The sequence below is a fragment of the Pollachius pollachius genome, assembly GCF_949987615.1.
Source record: "Pollachius pollachius genome assembly, chromosome: 14".
NCBI lineage: Eukaryota > Metazoa > Chordata > Actinopteri > Gadiformes > Gadidae > Pollachius > Pollachius pollachius.
In genome coordinates, this window is record NC_136947.1 from 13,003,046 (window position 1) to 13,017,159 (window position 14,114).

A 14,114-nucleotide genomic window follows, 5' to 3' on the forward strand; every position below is an offset into this window, starting at 1 on the left:
ACCTTAATAACCTGTCTGTATTCAACTCTGAACTCACTTTGGCCTTGAATTGATCAAGTCAGAGAGGAGCTCTTCAGTGATAGGTTGGCAATGAAAAACCTGCAGCACCATGGATTGGCTGAACCTCAAATCATGCAAGGTTGTAGGAGGGCTAAAAAGACACCTCCGGTAAGCATGTGTATTCATAAAGGCTTTGTTGAAAACATCCCTGTAACTCAGTCCATTTGTTGAATTAGCTGCTGAAACAGCTTCTCCTTTAAAAGACATTGATGAGGACAGATTTGGCCACCCTCACTAGCAAATTTACTTGCAGGATCAAACTCGTCAGGTCTGTTCACTTCATATACAACTGACCAAACATACAACCTAAGTATTTAGAGCAATTATTCTGGAAAACCTGGTTTTCTGTAAAACATAGATAAGCTAGGACCATTGGATGTTTCGCAAACAAATGATGACAAAAGGAAAACATCAACATCAAAACAGAACTAAACCGAAATCGGTGGGTTTGCTGATGGAGAAGAGTTTCAGAATTCTACACAGTTCCAAAGTCAGGGTGCATTCTGATTGGTTGAGTGGTGTGTGGCTGTCTCTATGCAGACTCACGTTGCAGCAGTTGAAGGCCAGCTGGAGGAAGTCCGGTGGACAGTCTCCCACCATATGCTGAAAGGCATGGTAGTCCAGGCCAAAGTTCTGGTGGAGAGACACCGACAACCGGCAGGAAGGAGGGAGGGAGGGTGAGAGGGTGAGGGAGAGAGATAGAGGGTGAGAGGGAGTTATTTTATTGTTATATTGAATATGTCTTCTTGTTCAGTTGTAATCAATACCTGAATCCCCTTTATTTATGTACGCTTTGGCAATATGAGATGACTTTTCTTTTGATACCGAAAGATGCATAGATACACAGTTACACAGACATAGAAATGGATTAATTTAAAGGGAGGAAAGGAATCCAAGGGCCAGATGAATGACATAACCCTTGCTGACACAGCAGCCAATAACTCATCCAACAACACTAATCGACGTGGAAACACCATCCCATGATCTGGTCCAGATTACTGGACCCGTATGTTTGCCCAACTCAGCGTTATGACCAACATACTATCACACTGTCCCAGAGCCGCTCCCAGAGGGCTAAAGCCCCCATGAAATACACGCACACACACACACACACACACACACACGCACACACACACACACACACACACACACACACAGACAGGCACATGCACACACACACAGGCTTGCATGCACACTCACAAGCATGCAAACATACACACAGAAACACACACAGGCTCTCCTCAAATGCATACACACATTCGCGCATGCACACCCCCCCCCCCCCCCCCACACACACACACACAGGCACATGCACACAGACACACAGAATATGCCCACACACAGAACATACACACAAACAGGCACATGCACACAGACACACAGAATATGCCCACACACAGAACATGCACACACACAGGCTTGCATGCATAGGCACACACACACAGGCTCTCATGCATGCAAAAACACAGAGGCTTGCACGCACACACACACACACACAAACACACACACACAGGCTTGCATGCACACTCACAAGCCTGCAAACATACAGACACACACACAGGCTCTCCTCAAATGCATACACACATGCATGCATGCACACACACCCCACACCCCCACACAAACACACACACACACACACACACACACACACAGTGTTGCCAGTTGAACAGTTCAACTGTACACTAGTTCTGCTTCCCTTTAATTTAATACAATGAACACATCCATTGTGTAAATCGTAATTCAACAATCTACTTGTTCCATCACACTTGCTTTAAATACTTCTTTCTACAACAACTGCGTTTGTCATCCCAAACAAACACTCTATTGTTCATAGTCTGCTTTCACACACACACTCACTTTAAGACACAGGGAAAAGCCATCAATATTAATATTTAATCATAAAATGTTATGATGGTCCTCATTAATCATTGACTAAATGAACAACCTAGAAATCATCAAACTAGTTGGATCCATCCTAATGAAGGCCAGGATGACACAGTGTAAGAGCTCAACACAGTGTAACAGTGTTGAGTATCAGCCTATTAAAAGCCTGAAGCCCTGTGTAATGCTTCCCTGGTATTACTGCTGTTAGTGTTATGTAACACAGACCAGCTGGAGTCACAAACACACACACACACACACACACACACACACGCACACAACGATCAAGTCAAACACACACACACACACACAACGATCGAGACACACACACACACACACACACACACGCACAACGATCAAGACACACACACACAAGACTAACCAGGTGAGCAGTGGACCAGGACTAACCAGGGGGGCAGTGGACCAGGACTAACCAGGACTAACCAGGTGGGCAGTAGAGTAGACCAGGACTAACCAGGACTAACCAGGTGGGCAGTGGACCAGGACTAACCAGGTGGGAAGTGGACCAGGACTAACCAGGTGGGCAGTGCACCAGGACTAACCAGGACTAACCAGGTGGGCAGTAGAGTAGACCAGGACTAACCAGGACTAACCAGGTGGGCAGTGGACCAGGACTAACCAGGACTAACCAGGGGGGCAGTGAACCAGGACTAACCAGGACTAACCAGGGGGGCAGTGGACCAGGACTAACCAGGGGGGCAGTGGACCAGGACTAACCAGGGGGGCAGTGAACCAGGACTAACCAGGACTAACCAGGGGGGCAGTGGACCAGGACTAACCAGGACTAACCAGGGGGGCAGTGGACCAGGAACTGACCTCTGTGCGGGGGAGGAAGTCCGGGTCGGCCTGGATCCTAGCGATGATCTCACACAGGATGATACCGTAGGAGAACACGTCGGCCTGGAAAACACAAACACACACCCACACACACACACACACACACACACACACACACACACACACACACACACACACACATAAAGAAATCTGTTTCTGAACTCACCCACTCACTTCTTGCTGACTCACTCCCTCACTCTCTTCTCAGCAATGGGCATGAGCACATAAATAGAAATAGATAGAAAGTGATGCGATTCTTGTAACCCCCTCACTCCCTCTCTCTTCCAAACATCAACAGGCATGAACACATAGAAATATATCAAAATAGATGTGTTTCTAAACCCCCTCACTCCCTCTCTCTTTCAAACCTCAACAGGCATGAACGCATAGAAATATATCAAAATATGTGTTTCTATACCCCCTCACTCCCTCTCTCTTTCAAACACAATCCACGCATCAATACACAGAAGTATTTTGCGAAATAGATATGTTTCTAAAGCTCACTCACTGGTTCACAAGCTCCCTCACTCACTCTCTCTTCAAGACACATACAAGCAAGAACACGTATTTATAAATACAGAAAGATGTGTTTCAGGCTCACTCCCTCACTCACAGGCTGTGTGTACCAACGTAAGAACACACCACGATTCAGTGCCTCATAAGTGAGTTCCTAAGCACTTCATAACTCTCTCACATGGGCGCACATTCCTCCTCCCCCACACAGCCTCAGTCCCCCCGTGTCTGAGCGTCACATTGGTTAGACTGCAGCTCTGTTAGTGTCTCCGACCGGAGGGGTTAATAAAGTTTGGATTTGAATGCTCACCTTTTCATTGTAGAGTTCATCCCTCAGGACTTCGGGGGCCATCCAGAAGGGAGAGCCCACCACGGCTAGCTTCTCTCCTTCAGCACTACACACACACACACAGACAAAGGCAGACCCACACACACACACACACACACGCACACACATATGTAAATGCACCAACGCACACACACCGCATGCACACACACACACACACACACACACACACACACAAAATCGGAACAGTTACAAGGTTATGTAAGATTCTGCAGAAACATCTGTGACCAGTGCAATAAAACCATTCCAAATATGGACCTGCCAACTAGTATTAACAACTGTCTTGTTTCTTCTTTCTTATTTTTGCATTTTTCTCAACCTCTTTGTCCGTTTCACATAACACTCCCATTTCACACATCATACACCAACGACTTTTCCAGCCAAATTTTAAAACCTCTCCCGAGTTCGAGGGACTGGTGGCTAAAATCCTTGTGAATGTGAATAGTTGTATTGTTTCAGAGGCAAATCCAGACACTGCTCATATTACAGCATGCCAACAGGAGCTGGTTTGGGCAAAATCCGGCCAGATCCTTAACATAATCCCAGTAACGCAGTTACTGGGAACACAGTGATACCCATTCAGTGACGCTTGTGCTTTTGCATTACGATTTTGATGACAAAAATAATCTTAATTTTTTACAAAAACTCGGTGTTCCCACGACAGAATCGTGTGTTCACAGAAACCTGGAGGTCCAGGGGATGAACGCTGTGCTTACCCCGGTCTGGGGATCTTCTCAGCCAAGCCAAAATCCCCCACCACCGCCGTGAAGCCGTTCTCATCGTTCTTTATCAGGCAGTTCTGGAGAAAAAACACAAAGAAACATGTCACAACTCACACCTCGCCAAACAACCTTTTATGGGCACTTCCTGCTACTTCCTGCTACTACTTCAACATTTTGTTACCTGGTGCGAAATCTCCACAGTGGACGGCGATGTGAACATTGTGGACGATAGAAAAGAAAGGCAAGGTGGGCATGATTTATTTGTATCTGAATTCCTCCGTCTCCATGGCATTCCACTGGCCTTAACCAGTGGAATGCTTGACGACCAAAACGAAACCACAGTATTAAAGTACAAAAAGTTGATCTGCAAAGGACTCCTTCGGTCTAAGATGAACGGTGGTGTTTCTAAAATACATATTATTGGAAATTCTCCCAAGCAACCCACAACTCATTATTTTGCTTAGCTTAACACAATAATAACTCGGTACACCACGTCCCCCGTGGTCGTTCTATTTGTAAACCGCCACAGGGGGAATTAGATTACAAGTCTAATCATTTATTTATTAAGGCGGGCAGCCATACCACTCACACCGTGTGGTACTGCCTCGCGTCCCTCCACCTGACATACCAGCTGCTCTGTGTGCTTTTCAGGAAGAGATCGCATTGACTTCATTTTACACAGTTACACGATAACCTTGTCCAGTTTGTGGCAGTGCTCTGTGATCTACATTAGCATTTAAATAAGCACTGTTGTAAATTAAACCAAGCCTTCATTCACCGTCAAAAGGATTGCAAGTGGTCTCAAACAGAAACAAACTCCCTCTTCATGTCAGGCTAACCCCTTCAGTGTGCATCTTCAAATCCCTCCTAAAAACTCATTTCTATTCTCTTGCGTTTAACTCCATACAAGTTGTATCATTGTCTAGTGTGTCCTTTTTTGTGCTTCTAGTTGGTTTTATTTTATTTGTTTGTTTTATGACTAGATAGTTGAATTGTACAGAACTTTGGTCAACTATTGTTGTATTTAAAGGGCTCTACAATAAACTTGAACTTGAACTTACACAAACCTGGGAAATCCAATAATGTGTGTCATTGTTGGGTTGTATCTCATATATTTGGAAAAGGTCAATGGAACCCGAGAGGAACAGAGAAATACTGAAAACACGTCCTGGTAGGACTGGTGTGACCAGTATACTGGTTTGTCGCTTTGGCATTATACAAGTGAGTTAATAATCAAAAAGGACTATGGAAACTCATTTCATCTATGTACTTCTCTGTTGACAGCTGACAGGCGACAAATGACTCAATGCTTCTAGGTCATCCGTGGACCAGATGCTTGCCTCGAGTGAAGGAAATATCCACGTTTCCACACCACAGATGCTCCTTGATCCCATTCAGTTTTTTTTCACACTAGACTTGGAGACTCCTGTGATTACAGGAACAGTTTTTATGAATTAGATTATGTTTCCTGACACTTAGTGCCGGCAGGGATTCTGTCAGCATCGAGAAGTGAAAGCCTCGTGAACGACGCAAGAGATGTACAAGCGTGTACAGTGAAGCGGAGACTTCATTTATTGGGGTGAGAGCAGAAATAATCTTCACTATGATCTTGATTTTTATAATGTTTCGTTACAGAACCAATATCCCACTGACCTACTCTAATCTACCGACCCTCATAATTCAACGTTTTGCCTAGGCCCATTGTAGCAAGGTCCATGCCACACGCCTTCGAGGTGACTTTTAGTGGGCTCCTCCAGACATCGTCGCTGGGCGCTGGTGTTGAAGCAGGTTAACTGTAAGGCTTGCCGATAATGATACATGGCCTGGTTCTCAATGTTGCCATGTTGGAGAACTCCCTGAGTGTGTGTGGTGATGGCTGGTTTAACATGTGCACACTGATTGCTCAATACGCAACAGCTGTGCAGCCTCACCCAGCCCCAGAGTCCAATCAGTCTGACGGGGGCCAGCTGAGGCTGCTTTAGACAGCCATTATCCGCACACACTCTCGCAGCAATGAATTGTACCGTCTCCACCCTACGGCGATTCAATTTTCCTTCTCTTACTTCCAATTAGTTCAATTAACAAATGAACAGTCCTGTCACTGAAACAGGTATCGCTCCTTACAAAGTACCCTCTCTCTCTCTCTCTCTCTCTCTCTCTCTCTCTCTCTCTCTCTCTCTCATAATGTCCATTTGGAGCAGGCTGTAACAGGTGTTCTGTCGGGAGATGAGAACGCCAGGGAGTGAGGGTACCTCCCTCCAGCAGCCCCCTAACTTGGACTCAGGGGCTGCACACCTGTTGTTCATTGAGTGATCAATGTGCACAGGTTAACTCAGCCATCACCACACACACACACACACACACACTCATGGCAACATGGATCACATCCGTCCTGTGTCCCACATCAGCCCCCTGCATCCTTGTCTTGAGTAGGGATGAGAATAACTCAAATTTAACATGGTTGAATAATCAGTGGGTGGTGTGAACGAATGATTGGTTATTCAATGTGTGCCGACATTCACAAAGGCAGCCATGGATCATCGGCAAGAAATCACTTAATATCTTAAATGCAAAAAAACAACTACCTGCTAAGAGGTTCCAGTCAAATTGTCTGTTCAGCCTTCAAAACGAGAGCTGGTAAATTGTGAAAAATTAATTAAACTGTAATCAGACAATGCGGTTATATGCTATAGACCCTAGAGTATCTGTGGTATAAAGGCTGGGACGAATTTCGAATTGTACAATGTACAATGCATAACGTTAGCTCTCTGGCTCATAGCTGAGCGGACTAGAATACCCGTTGCCATGTCGTCGCTAAGGTCCGTCCTATTTACTGGAGGAGTGAACAATGTTTCCGTTGCATAAGAACCTTACGGCAGGGAAATGATTGTTCCAGGTATTAGTCAAACCCTCAGGCGTTACCAGGGAAACAAAGTTATGGCTTGTGAAAAACGTTATATTTGGATTATAAAACGCATGAAAATTTAATGAGTGGTCTTAATTTCTTTTCTTTTGCAAGTGACCACGGTAAAAGCGGGATAATGCCCTTCGAGGTGTCCAACATTAGTTCAGTACGTTAATTCTTGTTTATTTTAATGGAAAAAATATTAACGTGCAAATGTTTAATATCGGCTTGGAGCCTCAGGAACGAATAATCAAATAATCTAATATTCTGACCCATCCCTAGATTTTAGGGGCCCAGCGAAAGTCCTGCCCCCTTCACATCACAGCCCCATTCCCTCAGACGTGAACCCCAGAACCTAGAGTGTGATTGGGGGCCCACCTTGGAGGTGAGGTCGCGGTGGAAGATGCCCTTGGAGTGCAGGTAGCCCACGCCGCTGGCGATCTCGCTGGCCATCTTCACCCTGCAGGCCCAGCTCAGTGGCTTGTTGCTGTCCAGAAGCTGCTCCAGGTTACCCCCGTTGATGTACTGAAGAGAGAGACACACACACACACACACACACACACACACACACACACACACACACAATGTGTTACTTACGAAGATACTGGACCCAGAAAGACACACACGATGTAACTGATTCATTGACTGGCGCCAGAGAACAAACACACACACACAATGTTACTGACTAATACACTGGACAACGATGACACACACATAAACGTATACGCACACAATGTAACTGACTAATATACTGGACCAGAGGACACACACACACACACACACACATTGTTACAGACTACCTTACTGGAAACTGAGAACATAAAACAGTGAAAATACTGGAAACAAGGAAGAATATACAATACACAGCGATATGAAAAACACAATTATATTTGTGTTTTCAAAAATATGTTTAAAAAACTCTACCAATTCCCTTTGGCAGCTTTGAGGTTTGATCATAAACAATAGGACAAAGGATGTGCAATGGCTAATAGTAGGAGTTGTGATTATTTTTCCGTAAGCGGTCACATCTGTGTACATGACTCTGTATATTTACTAATCCTAAGCAATTGTTTTACACGCCAGCCATTGTGCGACTGGACCGAAGTCTCCTGATGGTTCCATCGTCATTGTCTGCGTATTTCCTGATAGGCTACGAGAGGGGGTCCGGAGCCAGCTTTTACAGGAAGTAAAACAGTGTGTCCACCGTCATTACAGCAACAGAACTTTCCCTTTTGTCAGGGCCAGTGCAGCTGAAACACCAGATGCCTGACAAAAACTGACTAAAAACCAGGGCCCTCATTGAACAGATCATCACTGGAGAGCTCCACTGGCTGGCTGCTGTAAGACACCAGGCACTGCAGAATCTCTGCCTAGTGGCCTGACTTGATGGTTTGGTTTGGTATGCTCACTAATTGACTCAACCGCTTCCGAGAATTTGGCCAGCTGACAAGCGGTCACCCGTCTGCCTGGCTGGTACTATGATGTATAGCTGGCTGACTGGCTGACCGGCCCATGTTGTACTGACCGGTTGTCCACTTGATGACTGTTGACTTGAGGACTCATTCACTGAATGAGACTTGTCCAACTAGACTGTTGAACTGTTGAAGCTGACCAACAACTTATCTGACTGACTTATTGTTAATTGGCTGGCTGACGGACAGACTAGTAGACTCTAGTTCCGCCTGTTGATTGACCTGGTCTACGGAGGGAAACACACACAAGAGGCTCCCCCACCCAGCAGTTGAAAATCAGCTCAGAGAGGTTAAAAGTAGCCTGGCCTTTCATCCCGTCAGCTCCGATCAAGCAGAGACCCTAATGCTGGCATGCTAACCCACACACACACACACACACACACACACACACACACACACAGGCTGAGACGTAAACCCAGAGCATGTGACCACCGCTCTACCTCTAGCGTAGCCGTAGTGACGCGCTAAGCCCCTCTGATTTAGTGACGTGGTGAACACATACACCGGGGCCTGGCCCTCGCTCATAGAATTAGGGGCAAGCGAGGATGGATGGGTAAATATAAAAATGAGAGAGAGAGAGAGAGAGTCGACCTAGTGACCTCATTCTTGCCATCTTCATTGAAGCTAGGCCGGGGGGGGGGGAGGGGGCGTGGCAGCAGCATAAGCAGCATGTAAGGGGTTTTAAAGCATGGCGTGGTCCATGGAGTAAATCGTGTAATCAGTGTTTGAGTCAATCAGTGAAGGTCAGAATCAGTTTAGGAACTAAGCTCTGCACAGAGGGGCTGCCCCCGCAGACATCATCTCTGGAGAAGGCAGAGATGAACCACACACACGCGTGTGTGTGTGTGTGTGTGTGTGTGTGTGTGTGTGTGTGTGTGTGTGTGTGTGTGTGTGTGTGTGTGTGTGTGTGTGTGTGTGTGTGTGTGTGTGTGTGTGTGTGTGTGTGTGTTGGCGGGGGGATGGGGTTAACTGTTTCATGTCTGATTTTCGCTTTCACCATCACACTTAGAAGTCCAAATACCATTCCCCCTAGGGAGTTTTTTTGAGTTGTTTCAACAACAAACGACCAGTGATGTATGATAATGTATTTATGAATACACTGATAGCAGGATAAGATCACAGGCGGTCGATTGGTCTGCCTCCAGCTCTTTAGATTGGTTCAAGAGATGGTTTCGGAAGGACAGGCGATCAAAGGGCATTGCATCCAATAATAACCCCGAGGCTTACGTGAGAAAGGGGTTTCATTTAAAAGTCAAACAATTCATCGCTTTGGAAATAGTTAAGGACATCAATATACAAACGTAAAGACATTCAATGTGGACCCACATATACACACCTCCCCGTAGAGGATTACACAAATTCCTATGTAGTAAAACGGCCTAACATCTGTCGTCTGCTGGGGGGGATTCACAGCTCTCTCTCGCTCCCCCCAGAACTCCTCGACCACCACGCCACACCATCCCAGGCTGTCTAGTTCTGTTTGGTTGTCGTTGTTTTGTGTTCTATGTTTTTTCCAGGGAACCAGGAACCAGAGTATGCTATAAATACTTTGGCTCATATCTGATCTTATTCTCCCTGCTGAAGATATAAGGCCACTTCCAGGATTTATAGTGGGTATTTTCGCTGATAGACAGTTTAAACAGACCTGAATAATTGAAAAATCCGAATATACATGCTAATCATCCATGTCCTTTAAAGGAGGAGCTGTTTCGTGGGCTAATTCGATAAATGGCCTGAGGAACTGTGTTGTTTAGAACAGAACCCCTCTCTCCCTTCTGCAGCATCGACTGGCTAGGGGCTACCCAGCAGCATACAACTCTCCACGCCTCCCTTCATTCATGGTGAAGGCCTGCTGCCCGATAGTTTCAGAGCACACCATATCAGTTCACCTCTGTTCCCATTCATTCCTGTGACAACACAACAGAGTAGTGGCTAAGGTGGTTGCATGGCCCCCGCCCAATAGGTCCTTGGGTTCTATCCAGGTTGTCCACATCTAACCTACAAGCTTCCCAGAGCTTACCAGGTCCTTAATAAACAGTCTCTGAATAAAGATCATAATAAAATAAACAGGAACAAATACGCCATCTGTCCTGGTGGTAAGTGGGATGAGAAGGGAAAAATTAGCAAATAAGGAACTACGGTGAATACATCCTGCTTATTCAATGGGCTTACACACTAGCTATTCTGTTTCCACTTGCCAGGATATAGCAGTACATGGCCGTCCCGCCCCCTGCGGCTCTCTGTCTGATTGGGTGCACCCAGGCTTAGCGCCACAGCATGCCATTAGGTGGAGACAGACGCTACGGAGTGCTAGTCTAGCCTGTACATTAAATACTATGTAGGTCAGCACTACTGTACTGTGGTAGGTGAGAGTAGAGTATTTGTGCCTTGAGAGAAATAGAGAAAGGGAAAGAAAGAACGAAAGAACGAGAGAGAGAGAAAGAGAGATAAGTGGATAGGAGAGCAGGGAGAGGGGAGAAGAAGAGGCCAGCAAGAGAGAGCGAGAGGTATGGGGAGAGTAAGAGAGACCAAGTGAGTGAGAAAGAAAAGCGGATAGGAGAGCACAGAGAGGGAAGAAGAGAAAAGAGAGATGGAAGAGGAGAGGAAAGGAGAGAGGAGAGATGCGAGTAAGGGAAGAGGGGAGAACAAGCTAAAGGTTTGGGGTGATGATTGACTGACAGACTGGAGCACTGAGTACAGAGTTTAAACTCAGTCGCAGGTTTGTCAACAGCACAGTGATTGAGTTTGTTTTATTAAATATTCCCTCGTACTTATCCAGACATCTTATCTGAAATGTTCAAAAAATGTAACAGTTTATTTGGGTTCAACCCCTATAGATCCGTTCACATCCAATAGAAAGTGACGTTGTTTCATTTCAAACCAAAGTTTCCACCACACCACACATCAACAGATCATGTATTACTGCCGGGACGCTGAGGGCAGTCCAATAACGAGCGCTCCATCCCGCTCGGTGGAAAAGTCGACAGCACGCACAGATGCAGTTTCACACTCGCATGATGATTGCGTTCCATGATGGCTGCGGCCAATCATGGAACCAATCGATGCAGCACAAGCGGGCGTATTACAGAGGCCCTGCGCGGTTGCAGGGGATGTCCGCCTCTGTGGATGTGATGTGGTCTGACGTCACATGGGACTTGGGCACCATCCAACGATTCCCTTTTTTCTTTACTTCTAAGAATTGAGGAATTCTTGTAAGTGAGTTCATGTGTGTGTGTGTGTGTGTGTGTGTGTGTGTGTGTGTAGATCTGCACGTGTGCGGCCGTTTGAAGGCAAGGCATGAGGCCTGAGGCAAGGCATTGAGCTGTTTCTGGACTTCCTCTCAGCATGGCCTCATAATCAGGCCTGCATCCCGTGTGTGTGTGTGTGTGCATGTGTGGGGGGCTGGTAGGGGTCAAGTAACTAAACAACACAGATTGACTTCCAGGGTCACTGCTGCAACGAGAATCAGTTTACAGCCCAAGACGGACCTACCGCAGTCCTACTGTGTGTGTGTGTGTGTGTGTGTGTATATATCAATGTGTGTATTAGCCTTGCGTATATCGGCATGTGCTTGAGGATATTTGAATGTGTGTATATATTTATGTGAGGGCATTAGTTTGTGTTTGTGAGTGCATCTGTGTGTGTGTATATATTTATGTGAGTGCATCAGTATGTGTGCATTACTGCATCTGTGTGTTTATATATTTGCGTGAGTGCATCTGTGTGTGTGTGCTTGAGTGTTTCTGTGTGTGTATTTATTTGTGTGAGTGTTTTGGTATGTGAAATAGGGTGCTCCGATCGATTGGCAACCAATTATTATCGGCCAATATCCGCTCTAAATAGTTTCATAGTTTGTCAAAGAGTAGAAGAGTCAATCAAATGACGAAAAACAATCTCACCGGCTGCTAAAATGGCTTCACTGCTCTGCTGAATATGTTGCTCATGTTGCCTGCCAGTAAATAAACAATTGTCAACTGATGATACTTTCTTCTATCTTCATTGTTATGCTTGGATTGCAATTGGTGAACGGCCCAAACACATCCTGACCAGAGCGCCCTCTTATGTGAGTGTATGTTGTTTGTACTGCTTATGACGGTACAGTAAAGCCTACGTTAAGCTTGGCACCTCAGACCTCCCGCCCAGACCTCATTACAGCTGAATGACATGCCGTCCTGGCCCGCCGCCAACCCACAGCCCTGCCACTCTTCCCATTGGCTACTGCCGCCAAAGTCTGTCAAGATCTCTGTCTCTCTCTCTTACTGTCTGTCTACCTCTCTTTCGCTGTCTACCTCTCTCTCTCCCTCTATCTCTTTCTCTCTCTGTCCGTCTCTCTCTCTCTCTCTCTCTCTCTCTCTCTGTCCGTCTACCTCCCTCTCTCCTTTTAAACAGATTGTAATTCGCAGTTATTGCTCTTGCCCCAGGGCATCTTTTTTTCAACATCTGTTCTGATGCCTTATGAAGCGGTGAGGATCTGTCATGGCGGCAAGGACAACAGAGAGAACAATCCACACAGAATGTTTCTACCAGGGCAATGGCTCCCAGTCCTCATCACTCAATATCACTACTTAAGACCAAAGCATATGAACACCGCCTTGTGTTTTCCTCTCCCGTCCATCCCGACTCGTCTTCTGGCTGTAGTCAGAAGAGTATCAGTGATCTGTGATCATCTTCCCTTACCCATGTTGTTGTTGTTGAGGTCACCCTCTTTTTCACATGTTGTGCGCATGGAAGTTCATACACAAACACACACACACACACACACACACACACACACACACACACACACACACACACACAGGTGTAGCTATTTTTGGATAGGTCTAAGACACAGCCTCCTAGCAGTTTACCACAATTACAGACTCTTTCACTACCGTATTACATACTGGGATGAAGTAATTCTCCCACCTGGATGAACAGGAAAACAACGGAATTAATACACACGTACACACACACGCACACACACACACACACACGCAAGCCCCCTTGAGTAGGGACCCCTAGTCGCTGCTTTTGTCTAAAAGTTATGTTACACAATCGAAGTGTGTGTGTGTGTGTGTGTACCTCAGTCAGAGCGTGAAGCTGGCCCTCCTGAACACACACTCCCTTGAACCTGTACAGAAAACAAACAAATAACAATTTAGCACCAAAAAGTTGCAACAAAAGAGCAACATTACGATTTGACCAATCACTGAATCCAATGTTGGCATGACAGACACCTGATATGTTACCAAACTGCGAAAAACACCCTTGTTTCTGTTTAGCTCTAAGGGTATACTAAGCCTTCTATCCTTCAGGGGACTGTCTACATTTGACATTCGTAGTAAGCGGAGAGATGTGTTGTATCTTGTACCTCAGAT

At 45.9% G+C, this 14,114-nt stretch overlaps 1 protein-coding gene across 2 annotated transcripts in view; it reads right to left on the reverse strand.

Annotated features, from left to right (window-relative positions):
• The window catches only part of tesk2 (testis associated actin remodelling kinase 2), a 35,556-nt gene that overhangs the window by 6,910 nt on the left and 14,532 nt on the right, over nucleotides 1-14,114 (reverse strand). For both annotated transcript variants that reach the window (XM_079751394.1, XM_079751393.1), the window contains exons 5-10: nucleotides 13,819-13,867; nucleotides 7,664-7,810; nucleotides 4,375-4,457; nucleotides 3,623-3,707; nucleotides 2,779-2,862; nucleotides 607-693 (exon numbers count right to left, since the gene is read on the reverse strand). In XM_079751394.1, coding sequence (XP_079607520.1) covers nucleotides 607-693; nucleotides 2,779-2,862; nucleotides 3,623-3,707; nucleotides 4,375-4,457; nucleotides 7,664-7,810; nucleotides 13,819-13,867 — 535 coding nt within the window. The remainder of the gene's footprint in view (nucleotides 1-606; nucleotides 694-2,778; nucleotides 2,863-3,622; nucleotides 3,708-4,374; nucleotides 4,458-7,663; nucleotides 7,811-13,818; nucleotides 13,868-14,114) is intronic.